Raw genomic sequence first — 20,090 nt, 5'->3', positions numbered from 1 at the left:
CGTGGCCTTCCGAAAAGGCTTTAAATAACAGTTCAACGGACTACAGGCCTGTCTTAAGTCTACTTGTGAACTCGTTAAGTTCACTTTTGCCGATCTCCTCCGTATTCGCCATGCATATTCCTAGCTACGCAATGGATAGCGCGCCCGTTTCTAACACTCCTCGATATGTTTTGTCTTCTAGTCTCTTCGAGAGAAATCACGTGGTATGAGATAACGAAGGGGAAAAAAAGAAAAAAAAATAGCGGGGTCAGGGAAGAAAGTGCGCGCCGCGGCACGGTGCCTATCCGTTCTCCGATTGAGAAGAGCGTCCTATCGCCCGCCTGTGGTCGAGTCCCTCCAGGCAGATAGGCGCGATGGAGAGAAAGGAGGGAGGTAGGCCGGCCCGGACCTATCTCCAGACTCGTGTGTGCAAGAGTCTGGAGGTACCTGGCAGACAGACCGATCCTCGCGCTGTGGACGTTCACGACCGCCATGGCTGCAGCCGTACTGCGCTCTCTGCTGGTTCTCGCTTTCGTGGCCTCCAGCTGCGTGGCCCGCACTCCGTTGATGCATCGGGGCCGACCGCGCGGCCGCTTCGGCATGCTCGGCGAGCCCCGTAGCCATCAGCGGCTGGCCGTTAAGGAGCCGCAGGAGCTGTGGATCACTCAGCCCCGCTGCCATTTCAACCCGGCCGGCACGGAAGGCATGTGGAAGCAGGTGAGCGTACATGGCATCGCAGTGCCTCTACATCAGAGACGTTGTTATATATGCGTTCCCTTATGTGCCGCCGTTATGTGACGAATAAGTGCTGCGCCTGCGTTTATTTTGCTGTACAGGTCCGGCAAGGTAATCATATACGGCTTGCGCAAGATGTGGAAGGGCTCAAAATCTCCTTCAATGACATCTTGGAATTGCTACACTAAATTCATGACTGCGCTGCTTCGGAGACACCGCTACCGTACGACTCATATAGAATGCCGAGCTGCAGCCGCCCCCCCCCCTCCGATCGCCTCCCCCCATCCTCGACCTCTAACTTTTCGCGATGCTTTAGATTTCACTGAATTAGTGCTGATATGCAATAATGACTGGTTTTCATTTCTTTTATTCCTCTTTTTTATTCTTCTTCAAGCTAATCAGAAATTTAGTAGGAGTGAAGTTATATACAGGATGTTTCACTTGAGCCGAATTTGAAAAACATACAAGTGATACGTAGCTGGACAGAACCAAGGTTATGTTTGCCGTCGCTTGGAGATATTCAGATTTTTTTGTGTATTCCATCTAATTACATAATCACACTTATTAATGAACCACTTTCTCAAATATTATAATTGGATGAAACTGATAATGAGAAAATTGTAGAGCAGCATGAAAAATTCCCGATACAGCTTACATGTTGCTCAGCAGGTGCTACGTAAAAGTGTTTTCCCGAGCGTGAAATGAGCCCGCGAATACACGCAGAGTGCCGCGAGCGGCCAGTCGCGCGGCAGGGTTGTACTACATTCCTTTATAATTAATAATCTCGTATTTGTACGCACGCGCACGCACACACATAAGAACAGTAGGTTTCGCCCGAAAGGCGAAGCATCGATTGCGATAGTAAATTATCAGACAGCCATACGGAGTAAGGATAGTATTTTTATCGGCCATATCAACTTGTAAATATTCGCTTGCTAACTAAATTGACAAGCATGCTGTCAGCGCGCGTGCAAACATGAACACATCACACTCGATGGTCGCGGACACTAGCTGTCAGAACGCCGGCGTGTGGAAACGCGGCAGCAACAGCAGCGAGCGGAGTAACCTTCGTGCTGTCTGTCGCTTCAACGCAAACTGAGCGCCGAGAACACAGCGCGCGCAAAACTACGAGACCGCGCGCAGGCGACACATTCGCAGTTGTAGCCGGAGCAGAACGCCGCTCCCCTTCCCTCCCCTTCTCCCAGTGCCTCGCAACGCTTGGTGACGCGACGGAAGACAGCGCGCTTCCTCCCCGCTTTCCTCCCTCTCGCGCGGGCGAGATTCCACCGCCATCGTCGTCTCCCCTCGCACGCTTTACTCGCACATACAACGTAGGGCGCGTGGCAATGATGACATTGCCTTTGGACTTTATGCGGAACATTACGGCGACGGCAGAAATGTGCCTGGAGTGTCCATGTAATTGTTATCGCAATAAAATGAGATGAGACGACATGGATGGAGGAACGGAAAGAGAAGACGCTGACATGTCAGCTCAGGTTTTTGCGGCACGTGCGCGAAAAATGTCCGACAAAGCGAGGAGAAGTTTGAAAAACACCTAGTGATAACGGAATCAGATGTAGAAGAATCACGGAGGCCATTCCTTTTCCTACCAGCAGATCTTAACACGCACTCTTCTTCCCTCTAGCTGAAACACGGGTGTCTGACTTCATTCCTGCGACTGCAGATTCGTTCGTTTATGCGCTGCTGAATGCAACTTGCGGCAGCACAACACTTCCAATTATTTCTAAACGAAACAAACATGATGCGCGCTCGCAGCCGTCTTTTTCTTGCAAACATGAAAAAGTGGGGCATTTTCTTCGCTTCACGCGCAGCGGTACTTCGTGAGCGACGAGTTCTACCGTCCCGGAGGCCCCGTGTTCCTGATGTTCGGCGGCGAGGGCGCGGCGTCGGCCAAGTGGCTCACGGCGCCCACGCACATCATGCTGCTCGCCAAGAAGTACGGCGCTCTCGTCTTCGAGCTCGAGCACCGCTACTACGGACTCAGCTGGCCCACACCGTGAGCGCGTTTTTTATATATTTGCTCATCACCACATATTCCTATATTGCAACATGGTGCTGCCGTTGCGTATATATACATTTTCAAGTTACATGCGCTGTGTTCCTTCAACTTGATGTATGGTTGGGCTCCACAAGTACACGGCGCTTAAAGACAGACAAGTCAGTTAGTTCCCCTAAAACCCCGAGACAGCTGGGAGAAATCGCTTTTCAAGACGTTTAATTCTTAGTATATATATATTTAAATATATATATATATATATATATATATATATATATATATATATATATATATATATATATATATATATATATATATATATATATATATATATATATATATATATATATATATATATATACTGACTGGCATACGTTGTGCAAGTGCGGGAAACGTTGCTTGCAACTTCCAGGCTGATTACGACCTCACCCTTTTGCAACTTTGGGCAAAGCGACGTCAGGCAGAATTGTATGCGTCGAGAAATCCCGATGCACCAGGTAGCCGTGCACGTGCTAACCATATAGCGGCGAAGGCGCGTCAGCACGAAAAGCTACTTTCTCGAAGACGATGGTATGAGTGGTGCGAGAATCTTGGATCGGGCATTGGAAACAGAGCACTTTGGCGCACGTTCCGGTCAATGGAACGCGGTCACAAGCAACCTGACCCTGCAGCGAGCGTTAGGTTAGCGATGCAGAGTTCGCCGCATCAATTTGCAGAACACGCTGCTAGAGCGTTTTTCCCGAAATACGATCAAGCGTCACCTATAAACTGCCCCGAAATTGATGAGTGTGACACAACTTCCATATCCGATATATCCAGCCCTTTCACCATGGCCGAACTAATAGCGGCGATTGAAACTTCGAAGAAACGAACAACACCTGGTCCCGATGGTATTCCTTATGAGGTTTTCAAGAACATGGAAGGAGCAGCTCTCGACGCACTTCTTCAGGCTATTAATAAAGTATGGGAGACTGGAAACGTTCCACCTGATTGGAAGCACTCAATTGTTGTCGCGATTCCGAAACCAGGAAAGTGTCCAAATAGCCTGCAATCTTTACGCCCAATTTCACTAACCTCAACTGTCTGCAAACTCGCTGAAAAGATGCTGGCCACACGAGTTTCCTGGTGGCTTGAACGCCACGATAAATATCATCCTGCTCAAATTGGATTCCGTTCTTACTTGGGAACTGAAGACGGACTTTCTATCTTATCAGACGATGTTTTACAGGTTTCTCCACACAGTCACGCTGTGCGCACGGTAGTAGCAACAGACATAACGAAAGCTTATGACAATATAGACCATGAAATCATTATATCCAACCTCATCGACCTGGGACTTCCACCGCGGGTGATAAGATTCATCTACTCATTCCTTCAGAATCGCACATTTGCGATTAGAGTAGATGGAAGGCAAGAAGGATACTTCACATCGAACAGAGGAGTCCCACAAGGTTCGGTTCTGGCTCCTCTTCTCTTCAACGTTGCTCTAATACCTCTAGCCTGGCAACTACATCGGATTCCAGATGTGAGGTTCTTAATCTATGCAGATGACGTCACTTTGTGGTCCGTGCATAAAGATATATCTAGACAAACTCAACAGCTTCAAGAAGCCCTTGATGTGCTGAACAACTACGCTCGGAAAGCAGGATTGGACATTTCCGCCCAAAAATCAAGCTATGTTGTGGTGGCCAACAAGAAAGGACGCACAAGAATCACGCAGCACCCCTTTACATTTAGACTCGGAGCAGTGACAATCCCTGAGGCTTCTGAGGTCCGCATACTGGGTCTCGATATTCACCAATCCGGCAGTGGTGCACACTGGCTCCGTAAAACCAGACAGAGTTCGACAAAAACACTTCACCTTATTCGTCGCATTGCAGCAAAAGCAGCTGGAGCTCGTACTGACGTAGCTCGACGGTTGGTGCGTGCAGTCTTGCAGCCACGAATTTTATATCAAGCACAATTTCAACGGCTGACGTTGGCACAGCTAGCACAGTTGGAGACGATTAATCGCGATGCTATGCGCACAATCACAGCACTGCCCCGCATCACTCCGATACCAGCCCTACAGGAACATGCCCAGCTCAACACAATTGCAGAGCTAATTTTGCAACGTGAAAAAGCACGTGAAATAAAAAAGCAACTTATTCCGGCTGTCGCTGCGCTGCATGCTCATTTTCACCGCGGCTCTCGGATTGACAATCAGCCCTGTCCAATGCCTCCCTGGGAATTCACCAGCATCACAACTAATAAGCCAACGAAGTTACGACGCAGCGATGCAACAGGTACTATTGACGAACACAACATCGTCGATGCATCATGCGTTAACACCTGCAAAGTCTATACGGATGCTGCCATTCTCCCAGACGGCGGAAGGACATCATTCCTGAGTACAACGCATAATTTCATCAGCGGCCACCAGCGCTATTTATCTACGGAAGCCAGCGCTCTAGTAATGGAACTTCAAGCCATCCACGACGCTATGCAAGATGCGACATCTAAGCTGCCTACCATCAAGCAACTAGACATCTTCACGGATTCTTTAGCGGCTATTCAGGAACTCAAGAAGGTCCATAAGGCGATGGAAATCTGCGAGAGAATACACACTATGAATAGTAAGACAGCTACTTGCGTCAAGGTACACTGGATTCAAGGCCATTCAGCGAACCCTCACAACATTGCTGCTGACCAGCAGGCACACTGCCCTCCTAATCCTGATCCTCCACCTATTCCCCTCCCACCCCAACCCCGTAACTCGCTGCGAGCCCGTAAAAATGTTCTCCGGCAGGACACACGCGCTCTTATCCCACCGTGTGTCTGCTCCCTCCCCCTTCACCTTACTAGGGCGGAGGAAGTTGTGCTTAGGAGGCTTCGGGCCGGGGTGGCCCTTACACCGGCTGTTGTCTCAAGGTGGAACTGGTCGCATTTACCACTGGGTGCTACGTGTCCATACTGCTCCGTTCCTGTGGTGGAATCAGATGCATACCACCTAATATGGACATGTACGGGCTTACAATCGGAACGCTCGCGTCACCTACTGCAAGCCGGCCTCCGCTACAGTGTGACAACCAGCTATGACCGCTGGATACATGATAACAAATTTCACAAAACACTGCTTCAATTCATACACAACACAGGCCTCACAGCACACATATAATACACATATACGCTCCAACAATTATGCCTTAAGGGCAAGCCTTCATCGCAATAAAAAAAAAAAAACGTGCTGTTTGAGGGAGCCCCTGTGGTATGGCCATACATTTCAACGCGCTCGAGAATGAAAAGAACTCTGTTATGTACTCACCATCCAGAGGTCTGCATGCAGTGCCGGGGAGAGCCACGGTAACCGCAGCTTATAGCCCCTACGACGTAATATACATAGATGCTAGAGATTGACAAAGGCTGTATACGTGGTCAAAGTGTTGTCTCCTCATGCTTGTAGAAAACAAAACGCGTTTCTTTGCGTAAACGGGCTGCATCAAATTATTGTCAATTTTCTCTAAAGTTGACGGGAGGAATACAGTTCCGCATATATCATCTCACTTCACATCCGCGATGAATATTTTGCATAATCGCTTCCAATATTTGTCCGGTCATTAGGTGTCCTCCTTTCGTACCTGCCTAAGATTCCCGTGCTACCCTTCAAACATGAATGTTATTTCAACATATTTAAGACAATGTGCAGTATAATGCACATGAGTTATGACACGCCGCGGTGCTGCCATTTGCGCAGTCCTTGTGTCATCGCTCTGCTTCATGCGCGGTGGTTTCAAGTCATCATTTAAAGGCAGGATGGTAACAAAAATTCATATAACTTCATTACTAGCCGCTTGGCTTCAATTTTGCAATTGGGACAAGTGTTCTATAGTGAATAATTACAAGGTTAGTCAGTGAATTAACCTTTCTTTATTAGCTAACATATGCCATTTGTCATGTATGTCCGCCTCTTCAAGTAATTCCGCTGAAGTGACAGACTTGCGCTATCTGGCCACAATAGATCCACCGTCTCTTGTCCAGTTAAACGACGATTTTCACGAATCACAGCACGAACTTTCTCGGCACGGTCATCATCTGTTGATATAGAAGGTCGGCCAGGCGTGGGATCGTCACCGACCGACATTCTGCCGTGTTCAAACCGCTTAAACCGCTTATAGCACTATGTGAGACTAATATAGTCTTGCCCGTATGCTTGGCTAAGCAACTGGAAAGTCTCTACAAACGTTTTGCCAAGTTTGTAGCAAAATTTCACGCACACACACGTTGTTTTTCGAGCTCTTTTATTGTTGCAACTTATGCACTGATCCGACGAACAGCTTATGCACGTGCTCACTTCGGCGGCTGTACAGCTCAACAACCCGGTCGTCAGAGCGAGACGTAGTCAACGGCAGTTTGTTGTAACCTGCCGCTGCGTGAACTCAGTTGCTACAGCGCGCTCCCTCTGCCGGTTGGCGCGCCATTTCAAAAGTTAGGTTTCTTTTTGAACACACCTCACATATGTGCGAATTAAGGTTATGGGTTAGGTTCCCACCGGCGACAAGTTTTGTTTCCGTCCACTTCCATTTCCGCCTTTTCATTATTATTTGCTACATTTCAGTTTGAACTGGAGCTAATTGCTCCTATATATGCTCTTCATGGCTATAGTGCCTGCTGGCTTTCTATATATATATATATATATATATATATATATATATATATATATATATATATATATATATATATATATATATATATATATATATATATATATATATATATATATATATATATATATATATATATATATATATATTCGGAAAGAAAAGGGCTAATTAGCTTCTTCAAGTGGGCATGCCCATTTATGTCTGTCACTGAAAAGCACCCACTTTCATATCAAGCTGTCATATACAGCATAACTACCGTTCAGCCTTTTTTGTGTTAATATATATATGCATATAGATATATATATTACCACGACAAAGGCTGCACGGTAGTTAGGCCGTATATGACTGCTTGATATGAAGGTCGAGTGCTTTTCCAGTGGCCGGCATTAATTAAATTAAATGGGCATGTCCACTTGAAGAACCGTAGTCGTTTTCTTTCCGAGTATATATGTATATATGGGCGGCTTATTATTATATCACAAATGAATTCAGTTTCTCCAAGGTATGTGCGCCATGAAAATGGCACACGTGTTATATACCCTGCAGCTCACGGAGACAATGGACATTCGAGACGCTATATATGTCAGAGCCGCGTGCACGCGTGCTCACCCGTACTGTCGTCAAGTGCGGTCATATCCACCTGCGGGCATTGTCACATGATGCGCCTGACTTAGAACAATGCTTGGCGGCAGTATCTGTGTGCCCACTGCGAGCACTGTGAGCTCTGCGCGGCAGTCTATAGTGTTCGTGTGCGCCTCACACGCTTATCTGGCTGGGGCGTCGCCAGCGGCGGAAGCGAAGACCATTGCAATTATCAGCGAAATTCGCTCGCTTGCGGCGAAAGCGATATTATTTGTTGCCTGGCACAACTTGCTTCGCTCGCACTTTTATTTTTGTTTTTCCTTTAGAGTAGCAATGAATAGCGCGCAGAGGTAGGGACAGTAAAATTCAGACGCACGCGAACAGTATACGAGCGCTATAGCTTCCAACTGTTGGTGTGTTTCTGAATTTTACTGTCCTGTCCTCAGCGCGCTATTCATTGCTATTCAAATCATGCACAAAGCAAGCCCAAAAAGCTACGCTGCTGAATTACATTCCTCTAGAGAACGTTCCGAAAGAGTCGGATCAAACTGATCGAGAATAGAAACTGTCTCGAGTCAACGATTTGCGCCTGGAATGTACTGATTAACTCACCACTGCGTATCCCCTCCCTTTACCGATCAACATCACTAAAAGGACGTGGTTCGGTTCGAGGAATTATGCAAGAACGTAGCAGATACATGTTTGGACAGTGCTTTGTTTTGTGCAGCCAATTTCCGAAAGCTAGACAGATAAACAAAAAAATTAAAGTAAGATATAGCAACTTCATTGCCAGACTCAGTGAGCACTGGCGTCTCTTTCTTCGGGCACGATTTGGACTCCTGTTTAACTCTGCTATCAAGAATTGTCGCACTTCCTGTATGAAAGCAGTTCCCGTTATAGTATTGTCTGTTCACATCAGAAGACGATCATCTAGTTTCCTGAATGCGTTGAACATATATTGTCTTTTTGCTTCAAATTGAGGACAGTGACACATTATGTGGTCAATGTTCTTTATTGACCACATAGCTGACACAATATCCGACATGGGAGTTTCACAGGCAGAGATATGAAATGCCCGCAGTGGTTGCTTAGCGGCTATGGTGTTGGGCTGCTGAGCACAAGGTCGCGGGATCGAATCCCGGCAACGGCGGTCGCATTTCGATGGGGGAGAAATGCGAAAACACCCTTGTACTTTGAATTAGGTTCACGTTAAAAGAACCCCAGGTGGTCCAAATTTCCGGAGACTACGGCGTGCCTCATAATCAGAAAGTGGTTCTGGCACGTAAAACTCCACTTTTTTTTTTTAGATATATGAAACTCTCTGTTGGATATTTCTGTGCGCCCAAGGCTGTCAGAATGATTACGTAGTTTTCAACTACGTCTTTTATCATCGCACGTCTAACTAGAGCTCCATTGTCGTCCTCTAAATATTTTGTAAGGCCCTACGGTAAGGGTGTTACCAGTGCGACAAGAAAATACCCTTAAGGGTGTAAACATATTTTACAGTGCAGCTGGTAAACGTGACTCTCTTGAGGACATCAGAAAGGAGTAACTGTTAGTCCTTGAAGGAGTAACTGCATGAGGAGTAACAGTTCATCCGCAATAACAGTTCACTTAAACTCCAAAAGGACTGGTTCTGGTAGGTCAGTTACTCCCCAAACTCCAAATGGTTGTCGTAGGTCAGTCACTCCCCAAAAAGAAGTAAAATCCATGCCCATTTTAGTCTTTTCTTAGGGAGTACTTACCACGTTTTTCACGGAATGCGCTCGAACTTTATTGATTTAAGTAATAAATCTGAGATAATTAATTTGCCCTTGATTACTTTTACCACAGAGGCACATATTCGAAAATGGTTCGATGTAGTAATTAGACAAGTAATGTAAATTAGATTAATTAACTTTCTAAACAGGCATGCGATTGCATTGCGCCAGTGGAAGGCTTGAAGCGCGCCAACCGATGAGCTCATATACCGTTTCCAGAAATGAAAAAAAAGAAGAAATTGGCGCTACGAAACAGCGTATAATTAATTCCGGCCAATTTAACGCAGAAAAAGCGAAACTGAACAGCCGAAGAGCGCAACTGTCGCGCCCTTTGTATATATTCCCACATCCACGTGACATCCATGAGCCACGTGACAGCGCTTGCGCCAAACCATCGGGCGAGCGTGATCGCAGCTTGACAAGGACTGTCAACGGTTCCCCGTGACTGTTGTAGAACACAAACAGGCTCACTATGGAACTTCGAATGCAATGCAATGGTTGTCTGCTGAGCCATGCTTAGGCCTATCCCGCTTCGCCTTCTACAATAAATAAATAAAAATAAAATAATAATACAAACATAAAATAAGCTGTGATGTCTTACGTTCCGAAAGTGCACAGTGGATTGTTACTTTTGACCAGCTGGAGTTCTTTTTTAACGTGTACCTAAATCTAAATCGATCGTATCCTGTACGATCGATTTCTCGTACACCCTGTATTTTATGCCTATATGAGCGTGTACTGCGCATGTTTAATATTACACCCGTAGAAATGAGGCGGAAGTACCGTGATTACTTATACGTATTTTTATAAACTAATTGACAACCACTTCTCCTGTCCGCGGTTACTGTCAGCTGTAACGCTCTGCGTGCCTCGCCCTATAACCTGCGTAATCCTAGCAATTTCAACGTGAATTGCTCTTGCACCTCTATAGCTATAACACGTCTTGTAACGTAACAAAATAACTTGCGAGATAATCTTGATATATTCAGTTCTACTGCTTGCTCATTATCTGACTTCTGTATCTGAATAATTCAATGTTTTTTGTTGCACTTTGTACCACTGTTGTTTGAGATATTCTGTTTTGCTTTTCGGTTTTATGTTCTTTATTTAACCCAAAGGCCACCAATATTAGGGCGTGAAGCCATTCTTGGGCAGTCTAAGAAAAATAAATAAAATAAATAAGTAAGATAAATAAAATGACTGCCCGAGCGTTTTGAACTTCGCCCCATCAAGGCGCGGCCGGGAATCTGAACCCGCGACCTCGTGCTGCGGCTGCGAGAAGACGGCTGCGAGAACGCACAGGCTTCAGGGAATTGGCCGCCCCGCATGCAGCAACTGTGGCGATTTGGAGACGCTCGACCACTTGTTACTTTACTGCCCTGCCTTTGGTGTGGAGCGCACGTACTTGTGTACAGTGTATCGACGACTGGGACTGACTTGCGATACGGCGACCGCGCTGCTATTCCCTGCAGCCCACTCGTCCATCGTGAAGCACGCTCTTTCGGCCGTGCTATATTACTGCAATGCGACGCACTTGAGAGCGCGGCTCTGAGACCCGCACTCGCATTCTCATCATTCTTTTTTTTTTTTTTGCCCTTGTCACGTTCCTTCTGTCTTTCTCTTCTTCCTCTTTTTCTCCACATTCCCACCTCCCCGTGCAGTGCTCTGAGACCCTCTGAGACCCTCTGAGTGCTCTGAGTGCTGTTGAGGTGTCCTCATGTGAGAGACAGTTACGGCACAGCACTCATCTCTTCCGTCTCCTTTTCGAAAATCACTTCACACACAGATTCGCCTCGAGCCGTCTTCTACAATGTATTATTCCGATCCGATTCCAATCACTTTTAAGAGTCGACCCACGTCGACGAGAATAGCTCCAACCAGCCTCGAGGATCGGCGCCTCACGGGAGTGGGGGGCTGTGCGCGCGCGCGCATGCAGGGACATGACGGTGGCCAACCTGGAGTACCTGACCAGCGAGCAAGCGTTGGCCGACGGGGCGTTCTTCAGGGACGCCATGGTGGAGAAGTACTCGCTCGGCCCCGACAGCAAGTGGGTGGTGTTCGGCGGCTCCTACTCGGGCTCGCTGGCCGCCTGGTTCAAGCTCAAGTACCCGCACCTCGCCGTCGGAGCCGTTGCGTCGAGCGCACCGCTCTACGCTGTCATCGACTTCAAAGGTACTTGCACGCACTGCGCCCGTGCGAAAAGTGGTCGACTCGGGGTACGGTCTCTTGCGCTATATAGGCTGCGTACGCCCGCCCCCGCGAAGTGTTTATTATAGGGGTAATCTTTCTTTCTTTAATTCTGGGGTTTTACGCGCCAAAAAACCGCGATCTGGTTATGTGAGGCATGTTTCCGGATTAATCTTGAGAACTTAAAGTTCTTTATAACGTGCACCCAATGCACGGTATATACACGAGCATTTCTTTTTCTTTATTTTATTTTATTTTTATTTTTTCGCATTCCGCAGCCGTCCTTGTACTGCGGCCGCCACGGTTGGAATCGAAACCGCGACCTCGTGCTCAGCAGCACAGCGCTGTGGCCACTCGGCTACGTACCGCGGAGGGTATAGGTGTCATTTGGTGCGCCTCATATGGAATTGATACTCCGGGGGAAAGAAGAACAAGAAACCAGAAAAAAAATAACACAAACGCTTCAGATCTTTGTCGTTTCTGCGCTCATTCTTCCATCCTCTAGTTTTTGCGCCCCTGTTATTCAAAGTCACGACGTGGCACGGCGTATACGTGACAACAGTGCTGCCTTTGAAGGACCTTTCTGTTGTTGTTGTTGTTCTTGTTGTTCTTGTTGTCGTCGTCGTCGTCGTCGTTGTTGTTGTTGTTGTTTAGGACAGGTTGTCATATGACTTATGAAGGTGTCTGCTTGAAAGAGCGCAGGCACTAGAAGTTATGCAAAGGGCAGCTACTATCGCTTGAAGCACAACGTGCGTAAGAAGTCAGTAAACGCAAAATTCACCGCAATTCTGTTCTCAACGTTCCGAGCCATATCCCGTACATGCTGCACGCGGCGCAGACTACCTTCGCGTGGTGCGGGACTCGCTCGCGACGACGGGGCCCGAGTGCAACCAGCAAATCGAGCAGGCCGTGGACCACCTCACCTTCCTGGCGGCATCGCCCGAACACTGGCCGGCCATCAAGGACATGTTCAAGTGAGCCTGCGTGGTTTAGTTACATAGCCGGCGGGGTCACTGCATACTAAAAAGAAGAAGCCGGTTCTCGCAACATGATCGAAACCATATATATATATATATATATATATATATATATATATATATATATTAGTCATATAATGAGAAGCCAACAAACACTGACACCAAGTACAACATAGGGGAAATTGCATGTGCTTAATTTGTTTTTTCATCCACTTTAATTTCCATTAATTTATCATTACTTTATTTCATTTATTAAGCACATGCAATTTCCCCTATGTTGTACTTGGTGTCAGTGTTTGTTGGCTTCTCATTATATGACTAATAATTATCGGGTCCCTCGGTTAACCCCCTTTCTTCTCGTTTATTACATAACGAGGGTCTCGAATCCGGCAACATTGATGCCTTCAGGTAGCATATGTGGGTTTATTGACCAGTTGCCTTCACCCGAAAAGATCACGTTCTCGTGACGCCTGCGGCAAAAAAGACGTTCCACGTCCGCCGCCAAGGTCTGTGAGTGGGGGCGCTGGATAACACTCCCAGGGTTCTACTAGTACACATAAATACCCAAGAAAGTGGATGGGGAAACGCCGCCGCGGTAGCTCAATTGGTAGAGCATCGCACGCGACATGCGAAGGTTGTGGGTTCGGTTCCCACCTGCGGCAAGTTGTTTTTTCATCCACTTTAATTTCCATTAATTTATCATTACTTTATTTCATTTATTAAGCACATGCAATTTCCCCTATGTTGTACTTGGTGTCAGTGTTTGTTGGCTTCTCATTATATGACTAATAATTATCGGGTCCCTCGGTTAACCCCCTTTCTTCTCGTTTATATATATATATATATATATATATATATATATATATATATATATATATATATATATATATATATATATATGGTGTGTGTGTGTGTGTAATAAGAAGCCAACAAACAATGACACCAAGGAATGCAGGGGAAATTACTTGTACTTACATATTGACTTAAAGAAATGATACATTGATGGAAATCAAAGTGGTTGAACAAACAACTTCCTTTTCATCCACTTTCATTTAAAAGTAATTAAGTACAAGTAATTTCCCTTATGTTTTCCTGGGTGTCTTTGTTTGTTGGCTTCCTAAGATATGATTAATAAAAATTGGGCCTCTCGATTAACCCCCTTTCTTCTCGTTTATTACATAACGAGGGTGTCGAATCCGGCAACGTTGATGCCTTCAGGTAGCATGTGTCGGTTTATTGACCGGCTGCCTTCGCCAATAAAGATCGCGTACTCGGGACGCTTGCGGCAGAAAGGATGTTCCACATACGACGCCTAGGTTTGTGAACAATCCCAGGGTTCTAGTAGTAAAACGCAAATACCCAGGAAAGTGAGTGAGTGAGTGAGTGAGTGAGTGAGTGAGTGAGTATCTTTTCATTGGGTCCAGCAAAACGCGATAGGTCTTAGCTGCCGGCCCGATCGCGGGCGAGAAAAATTAATGGGAAAACGGCGCCGTGGTAGCTCAATTGGTAGAGCATCGCACACGTCATGCAAAGACGTGGGATCGTTCCCCACCTGCGGCAAGTTGTTTTTTCATTCACTTTCATTTCCATAGATTCATCATTTCTTTAATTGAATTAGCAAGTACAATATATATATATGTGCAAATTGTCCAGCACGCAGGGCGTGCTGGACGGCCAGGATTTGGTCTTCAAAGAAGAGACTTCACAGGAGCACGTCCCACTCTTCCTTGGTGAACCTGGGGCCCTACGGCCCGCACTCCCAGAGCATGTGAGACAAAGTAGCAGCCTCACCACAGGCCACACAAGAACAATTCATGGATATATAAGAACAAATCTCAGGATATATGCTGTTAAGGGACGCCGGATTTGGGTAGGACTTAGTTTGCAAGAGTCTGAGCGTGACCGCCTGCGGCCTGCTTAGCTTGGAATGAGGCGGCGAGAAAACCCTTCTCTCTAAGTAGAATAATTTAGTGATTTCATTGTGCGCGATAGGAGCGCTTCTGTGTCCGGGGAGAGAGTCGCCCGATCCGAGCGCGGCGCGGTCGGTGAAGCCACGCGCAACCTCGTGGGCAGACTCACTGAGGTGCAGAGGAACCCCCTCAATCGCCCCGACGTAGGCAGGGAACCAACTGACGGAGTGTATGGAGCCGTCGCCGTGGGAGAGGCTCTTCCGTGGCGGAATATTTCAGGTGCTCATGTTGAAAGACACAGTTATGCCCCATGCACGCCTCCCCCCCCCCCTTCCCCCCTTATATGTCCCTCGCCCTCAATACTCTACCTTAAAGTAAGCACAATTTTGCAGGCCTGCCGACCAGCAGTGGCAAGACCACCTAAAGGCATGCACAGTGCCGAACTTATGAATTATTAGACCGTTTTATATCGTCCGTTACAAATGGTATACGCGCGGGGCCGGAAAACCGTTACGAGATACCGTGACATCATAGTCGAGGTAAGGGGCAATGGCTTATATATTACACCGACCCGTTTCCATTGCATGCGCCGTAACAGAGCTGTTTCGAGCCCAGGCATTTCGATGCAGGAAGTTGATGACATTTAGCTGCTGTTGTGCCTAACGATCCCTCAGAACAAAATGACAGCTCGCTTCGAGACAATAACGTCGCCCGCTCCTGGCCGTCACGAAGACGCCACTGATTGATGACAGGGTACTGGGGAAAGGCGTCAACGGCTGTAAAGAACGGCGGGTTGCACAACAAGATTGTCACCTTGCCACCCGATTACGACAAGGGGTGCAAGACGCGCACCTCCCGCTCTCCGCCGCTGCAGCTGCGAGGCGTTCAAAGAAGCGACCTTTGCGCTGGAATCCGCCGCCTTCCTCCAGCCCGCTTCGACATTGTGACAAGACGAGTTTGGTGTGTGGACAATGATTCCAGAGTTCCTCAACGCGGCGCTGATCCGACACGCCTGAAGAAGCTACCGCGGGAACGTCTTATTTTTGCGCTCTCACGGTTCCGCATGTTGCAAAACAACGAGCGTCCCTCGAGCGGCGTCGATTTTCCGGAACGGCACCACCTTCAACGCCGTCGCTTGGGCTTCGGAATGTGTGTGCCTTTGTGTCTGAAAACTGGTCTTCAGAGCAGCTGCGAGTTGGTGGTGTGTAAACGAACAGCCGCCGCGTCGTAGGACCAGCGGATCGAGTGTATAAAAACTGTGGTTGTGCGATTGTTGGACACACTTCTCTTGAGCAGTCATGTTAGACTGGTTCACTTCTCTCATGCAGTCCTGTTGGACTAATACTATTTTTCTCAAACAGTCATGTTAGACTGAGTTATTTTTCTGTAAATAAACCCCTTTTTCCTCGTTCTCGATGAGAAGCAGTTCTTCACTTCATCAACGATCTCAGCGTAAATAAGTTGGACGACGGCATGGGCCAGCTACCTTCGAATTCATGCCGTACTCCAATCTTGGCAAAGGACCACGGACGAAGGGATTGAGCCCCCAATCCTGACAACTGGCTGACAGCGGTGAGATGGACTTTGCGACATGGTGCTGTATCTGTGGTGAGTGCTTGGTTTTTGCTTTGACTCTCTAGGCTTCATTTTGTGGTTGTTCTGTTTAGAACAGTAGGGAAGCTAGATTGTTGTGTGTTAGCTAGGTTGTGTTTTCCTAGCTAGATTTAGAGAGCAGAATCAAGGCAGTAAAGCAGCAGTCATGGAGTTAAGGACACTGCTGAGAGACGAGTTGTTGATTGTTGGTGAGGAACTGGGCCTAGATGTACGCAAGGAAATGCTCAAATCGGAATTATTGGAGCTAATTTCCAATCAGGCCAGTGAGCAAGATATTGAAATGGGATTGGAACTTCTCAAAAAGAGAGAGAAACGGGAAAAAGAAAGAGAAGAACGAGACAGAGAAAAACGAGAGAGAGAGGAACGCGATAAAGATCGCGAGATAACAAAAATGCAACTTGAACTTGAAAACAGACGTTTGGAGTTGTCTCAAGGAAGTGAAGGAGCTCTGGGTCGATCAAGTGAGGCAGAATCGTACCGCATGGACAGGCTATTAAAGCCATATGAGGTCGGGACCGACATAGGCTTGTTCCTAAGCAATTTTGAAAGGACTTGCGAAAAGATGAACTTCGGTCCGAGTACATGGCCACAGCGGTTGCTGTCTATGTTGCCGTGTGAGGCGGCGGAAGTAATCGCCAGATTGAGTGTGCAGGATGCATATGATTATGCGAAAGTTAAGGCTAGTCTCCTGAAGAAATACCGCCTTTCAGCCGAAGCTTTTCGGCAAAGGTTTAGGAGCACAGGCAAGAAAGATAGCGAGGGCTATCCGGAGTTTGCATATAGCTTAAAGGCCAACCTAGTCGAGTGGCTTAAAAGCGCGGAAGCGTACGACAGCAGAGACATGATCATTGAATGCATGTGTCTAGAGCAGTTTTACAAAACCATTCCCCAAGCTGTGAAACTGTGGGTGCAAGATAGAGGTAATGTAAACACTGTGGAAAGGGCGGCTGAATTAGCCGAAGAGTACGCAACCCGTAGAAAACTGAACGCCGAGGAGGGAAACTGGGACGGTCGAAATGGACCGCGGAAGCCATTTCCGTTCAAAAAGGGTGCGCAAGCTAGACGATCCGAGCCTGTAGACATGGCGGAAAAGCCCGCAGAAAAGAGCGAGGAGAAAGTTAACGGAGAAACCGCACAAAAAGAACAGAAAAGAAAATTCGAATCTGTCAGACCAATTCGCTGTTACAAATGCCACAAACTGGGACATATAGCTGTAAACTGCGAGAAGCCAAGCGTAGTTTTTTCCTACGTGGAGGAAAAGGATGAGAATATGGAACTTTTAAGTCCATATCTCCACGACCTGCAAGTTAATGGAAAACCATGCCGAGTGCTAAGAGACAGTGCCGCCACGCTGGACATTGTCCATCCGTCTTACGTGATGGTAGAGGACTTCACCGGAGAAGTAGCATGGATAAAACAGGTTGTAGAAGAACACAGCGTGTGTCTGCCCATGGCCAAAGTCAAAATCAGTGGACCATTCGGGGAGCTAGAGACTGAGGCTGCAGTTTCCAAATTTTTGTCACTGCAGTATCCCTACATCTTTTCGAATCGTTCGAATCAGTTACTGCGTGACAGAGGGCTCAAACTGGGAGAGGGCATAGTACAGGCATTGACCAGAGGCCAAGCTCGTAAGATCGCGGCGCTTTCGGCTGAAAATGCTCAAGCTCCTCCAGCTGAAGCAGAAAAGGGGATAGCTTCAATACCCGAATCCGAGCTAGGCCCGACGGACAAAAGAACAGTTGAGGAGAGCCTGCCAGTTGACCAGCTCAATGAGAGCGTAGCACTAGAGTGTCAGAGTTCTAGCCTGCAGGAAGAGCATGCAGACGCGCTCCCAAGCGAGACAGGGTCGTTATTATCACCGGCCTCAAAGAACTTTGATCAACTCTTACGCGTGGATAGATAGTCACTGGCAGCTGAGCAAAAGAATGATGAGAGCTTGGCTAAATTACGGGACACAGCTAAAGAAGGCATTGCTAGGCGCAACGTAACGATACATGAGAAAGGAGGATTGTTGTATCGGCATTACAGAGATCGAAAGGGTAGGATTTTAGATCAGTTAGTCATACCTACTAAGTATAGGGAGGACCTTTTGAGTCTTTGTCATGGAAATGGGTGGTCCGGCCACCTAGGCATAAACAAATCAAAGGAAAGATTGCTTATGGAATACTACTGGCCTGGCTGTTTCAAAGATGTAGAAAACTTTGTAAGATCATGCGACGCCTGCCAGCGTTCTGGTAAACCAGGAGAGACTTGGAAAGCTCCACTGAAGGTAGTGCCCTTAATAACAGAGCCTTTCAGACGACTTGTAATAGACACGGTAGGGCCTCTTCCAAAAACAAAATCAGGCTACAGGTACTTGTTTACCATGCTGTGTCCGGCCACCAAGTTTCCAGAAGCAATCCCTTTGAAAGAGCTCAGCTCCACTGAAGTAGTAGACGCGCTTTTGACAGTGTTTGCACGAGTTGGGTTTCCAGCCGAAATTCAGGCAGATCAAGGGTCAGTATTCACGAGCGCACTGACTTCCACATTCTTGCAAAAGTGCGGGGTAAAGTTAATTCACAGTTCTGTCTATCACCCTCAGTCAAACAGTGTAGAGAGGTGGCATTCGGTGCTTAAGCGAGTTTTGCGTGCGCTCTGTTACGAGCACAAGGAGGACTGGGAGAACTGTCTGCCGGCAACTTTGTTTGCTTTGCGAACGGTTCCACATGAGGCGACAGGGTTCTCACCAGCAGAACTAGCGTATGGGAGGACACTCCGGTCTCCACTGAGAATGTTAAGAGAGATGTGGGAGGAAAGAGGGGAGAGTCCAACAGTGCTTGAATACGTGCTAAATTTACTGGAACGCCTAAGCGCAACCCAAGAACTAGTCGGAAAGAACATGGCAAGAGCTCAAAAGAACGCCAAAGTCTATTACGACAGGAATGCGAGGCTTCGTACGTTTAAAGTCGACTTAACGATGAAAGCAGAAAAGTGTAGGTTTGGTTGTTCGCAGGTTACTTATCTGGGCCATGTTGTCGGTCAGGACATGAGACGACCGGCTGAGCTGAAAATAGCTACGATTGGAGATTTTTCTCAGCCGCGCACGAAAACGGACGTTCGTTCATTTTTGGGACTTGTGGGGTACTATCAACGGTACATTCCGAATTACTCGCAATTGGCAAGTCCATTAACAGACGCCCTCCGAAAGGGAGCACCGAGTAACGTACACTGGGATAAGGACAAAGAGAACGCTTTCCAAAGTTTGAAAACGCTATTGGTTTCTCGCCCTGTGCTTCGCGCGCCAGACTACACAAAGGAATTCATAGTTCAATGCGACGCAAGCGACAGAGGTATGGGCGTGGTACTTAGTCAAGTCGGCGACGATAACGAGGAGCATCCAATCCTCTACGCCAGCCGTAAACTAAATGTAAGAGAGGAGGCCTACAGCGCTTCAGAGAAGGAATGCGCTTGTTTGGTTTGGGCCGCCCAGAAGTTGTCGTGTTATTTGTACGGAGCGAAGTTCATCTTCGAGACCGACCACTGTCCTCTGACGTGGCTCAATCAAATGTCACACAAAAACGGCCGCTTGCTCCGATGGAGCCTCACTCTCCAAGAGTACAACTTCTCCGTTAGATATAAGAAGGGAAAGTTGCATAGCAATGCGGATGGTTTGAGCAGGCTAATTTGAATTCTGCGTTTGAGGGTCCCGC

The 20,090-nt window shown here is 47.3% G+C and overlaps 1 protein-coding gene across 1 annotated transcript in view; it reads left to right on the top strand.

The window, feature by feature from the left end:
- The first annotated feature begins 385 nt into the window (after positions 1 to 385).
- The window catches only part of LOC135901754 (putative serine protease K12H4.7), a 28,623-nt gene continuing 8,918 nt past the window's right edge, over positions 386 to 20,090 (top strand). Inside the window, exons 1-4 of the mRNA XM_065431581.2 lie at positions 386 to 696; positions 2,547 to 2,731; positions 11,650 to 11,885; positions 12,739 to 12,874. Of these exons, the coding sequence (XP_065287653.1) occupies positions 472 to 696; positions 2,547 to 2,731; positions 11,650 to 11,885; positions 12,739 to 12,874 (782 nt within the window). The 5' untranslated portion in view covers positions 386 to 471. The remainder of the gene's footprint in view (positions 697 to 2,546; positions 2,732 to 11,649; positions 11,886 to 12,738; positions 12,875 to 20,090) is intronic.

This window comes from Dermacentor albipictus, chromosome 1, assembly GCF_038994185.2.
Source record: "Dermacentor albipictus isolate Rhodes 1998 colony chromosome 1, USDA_Dalb.pri_finalv2, whole genome shotgun sequence".
Lineage (NCBI taxonomy): Eukaryota > Metazoa > Arthropoda > Arachnida > Ixodida > Ixodidae > Dermacentor > Dermacentor albipictus.
This window is presented reverse-complemented; position numbering and strand designations above follow the sequence as displayed.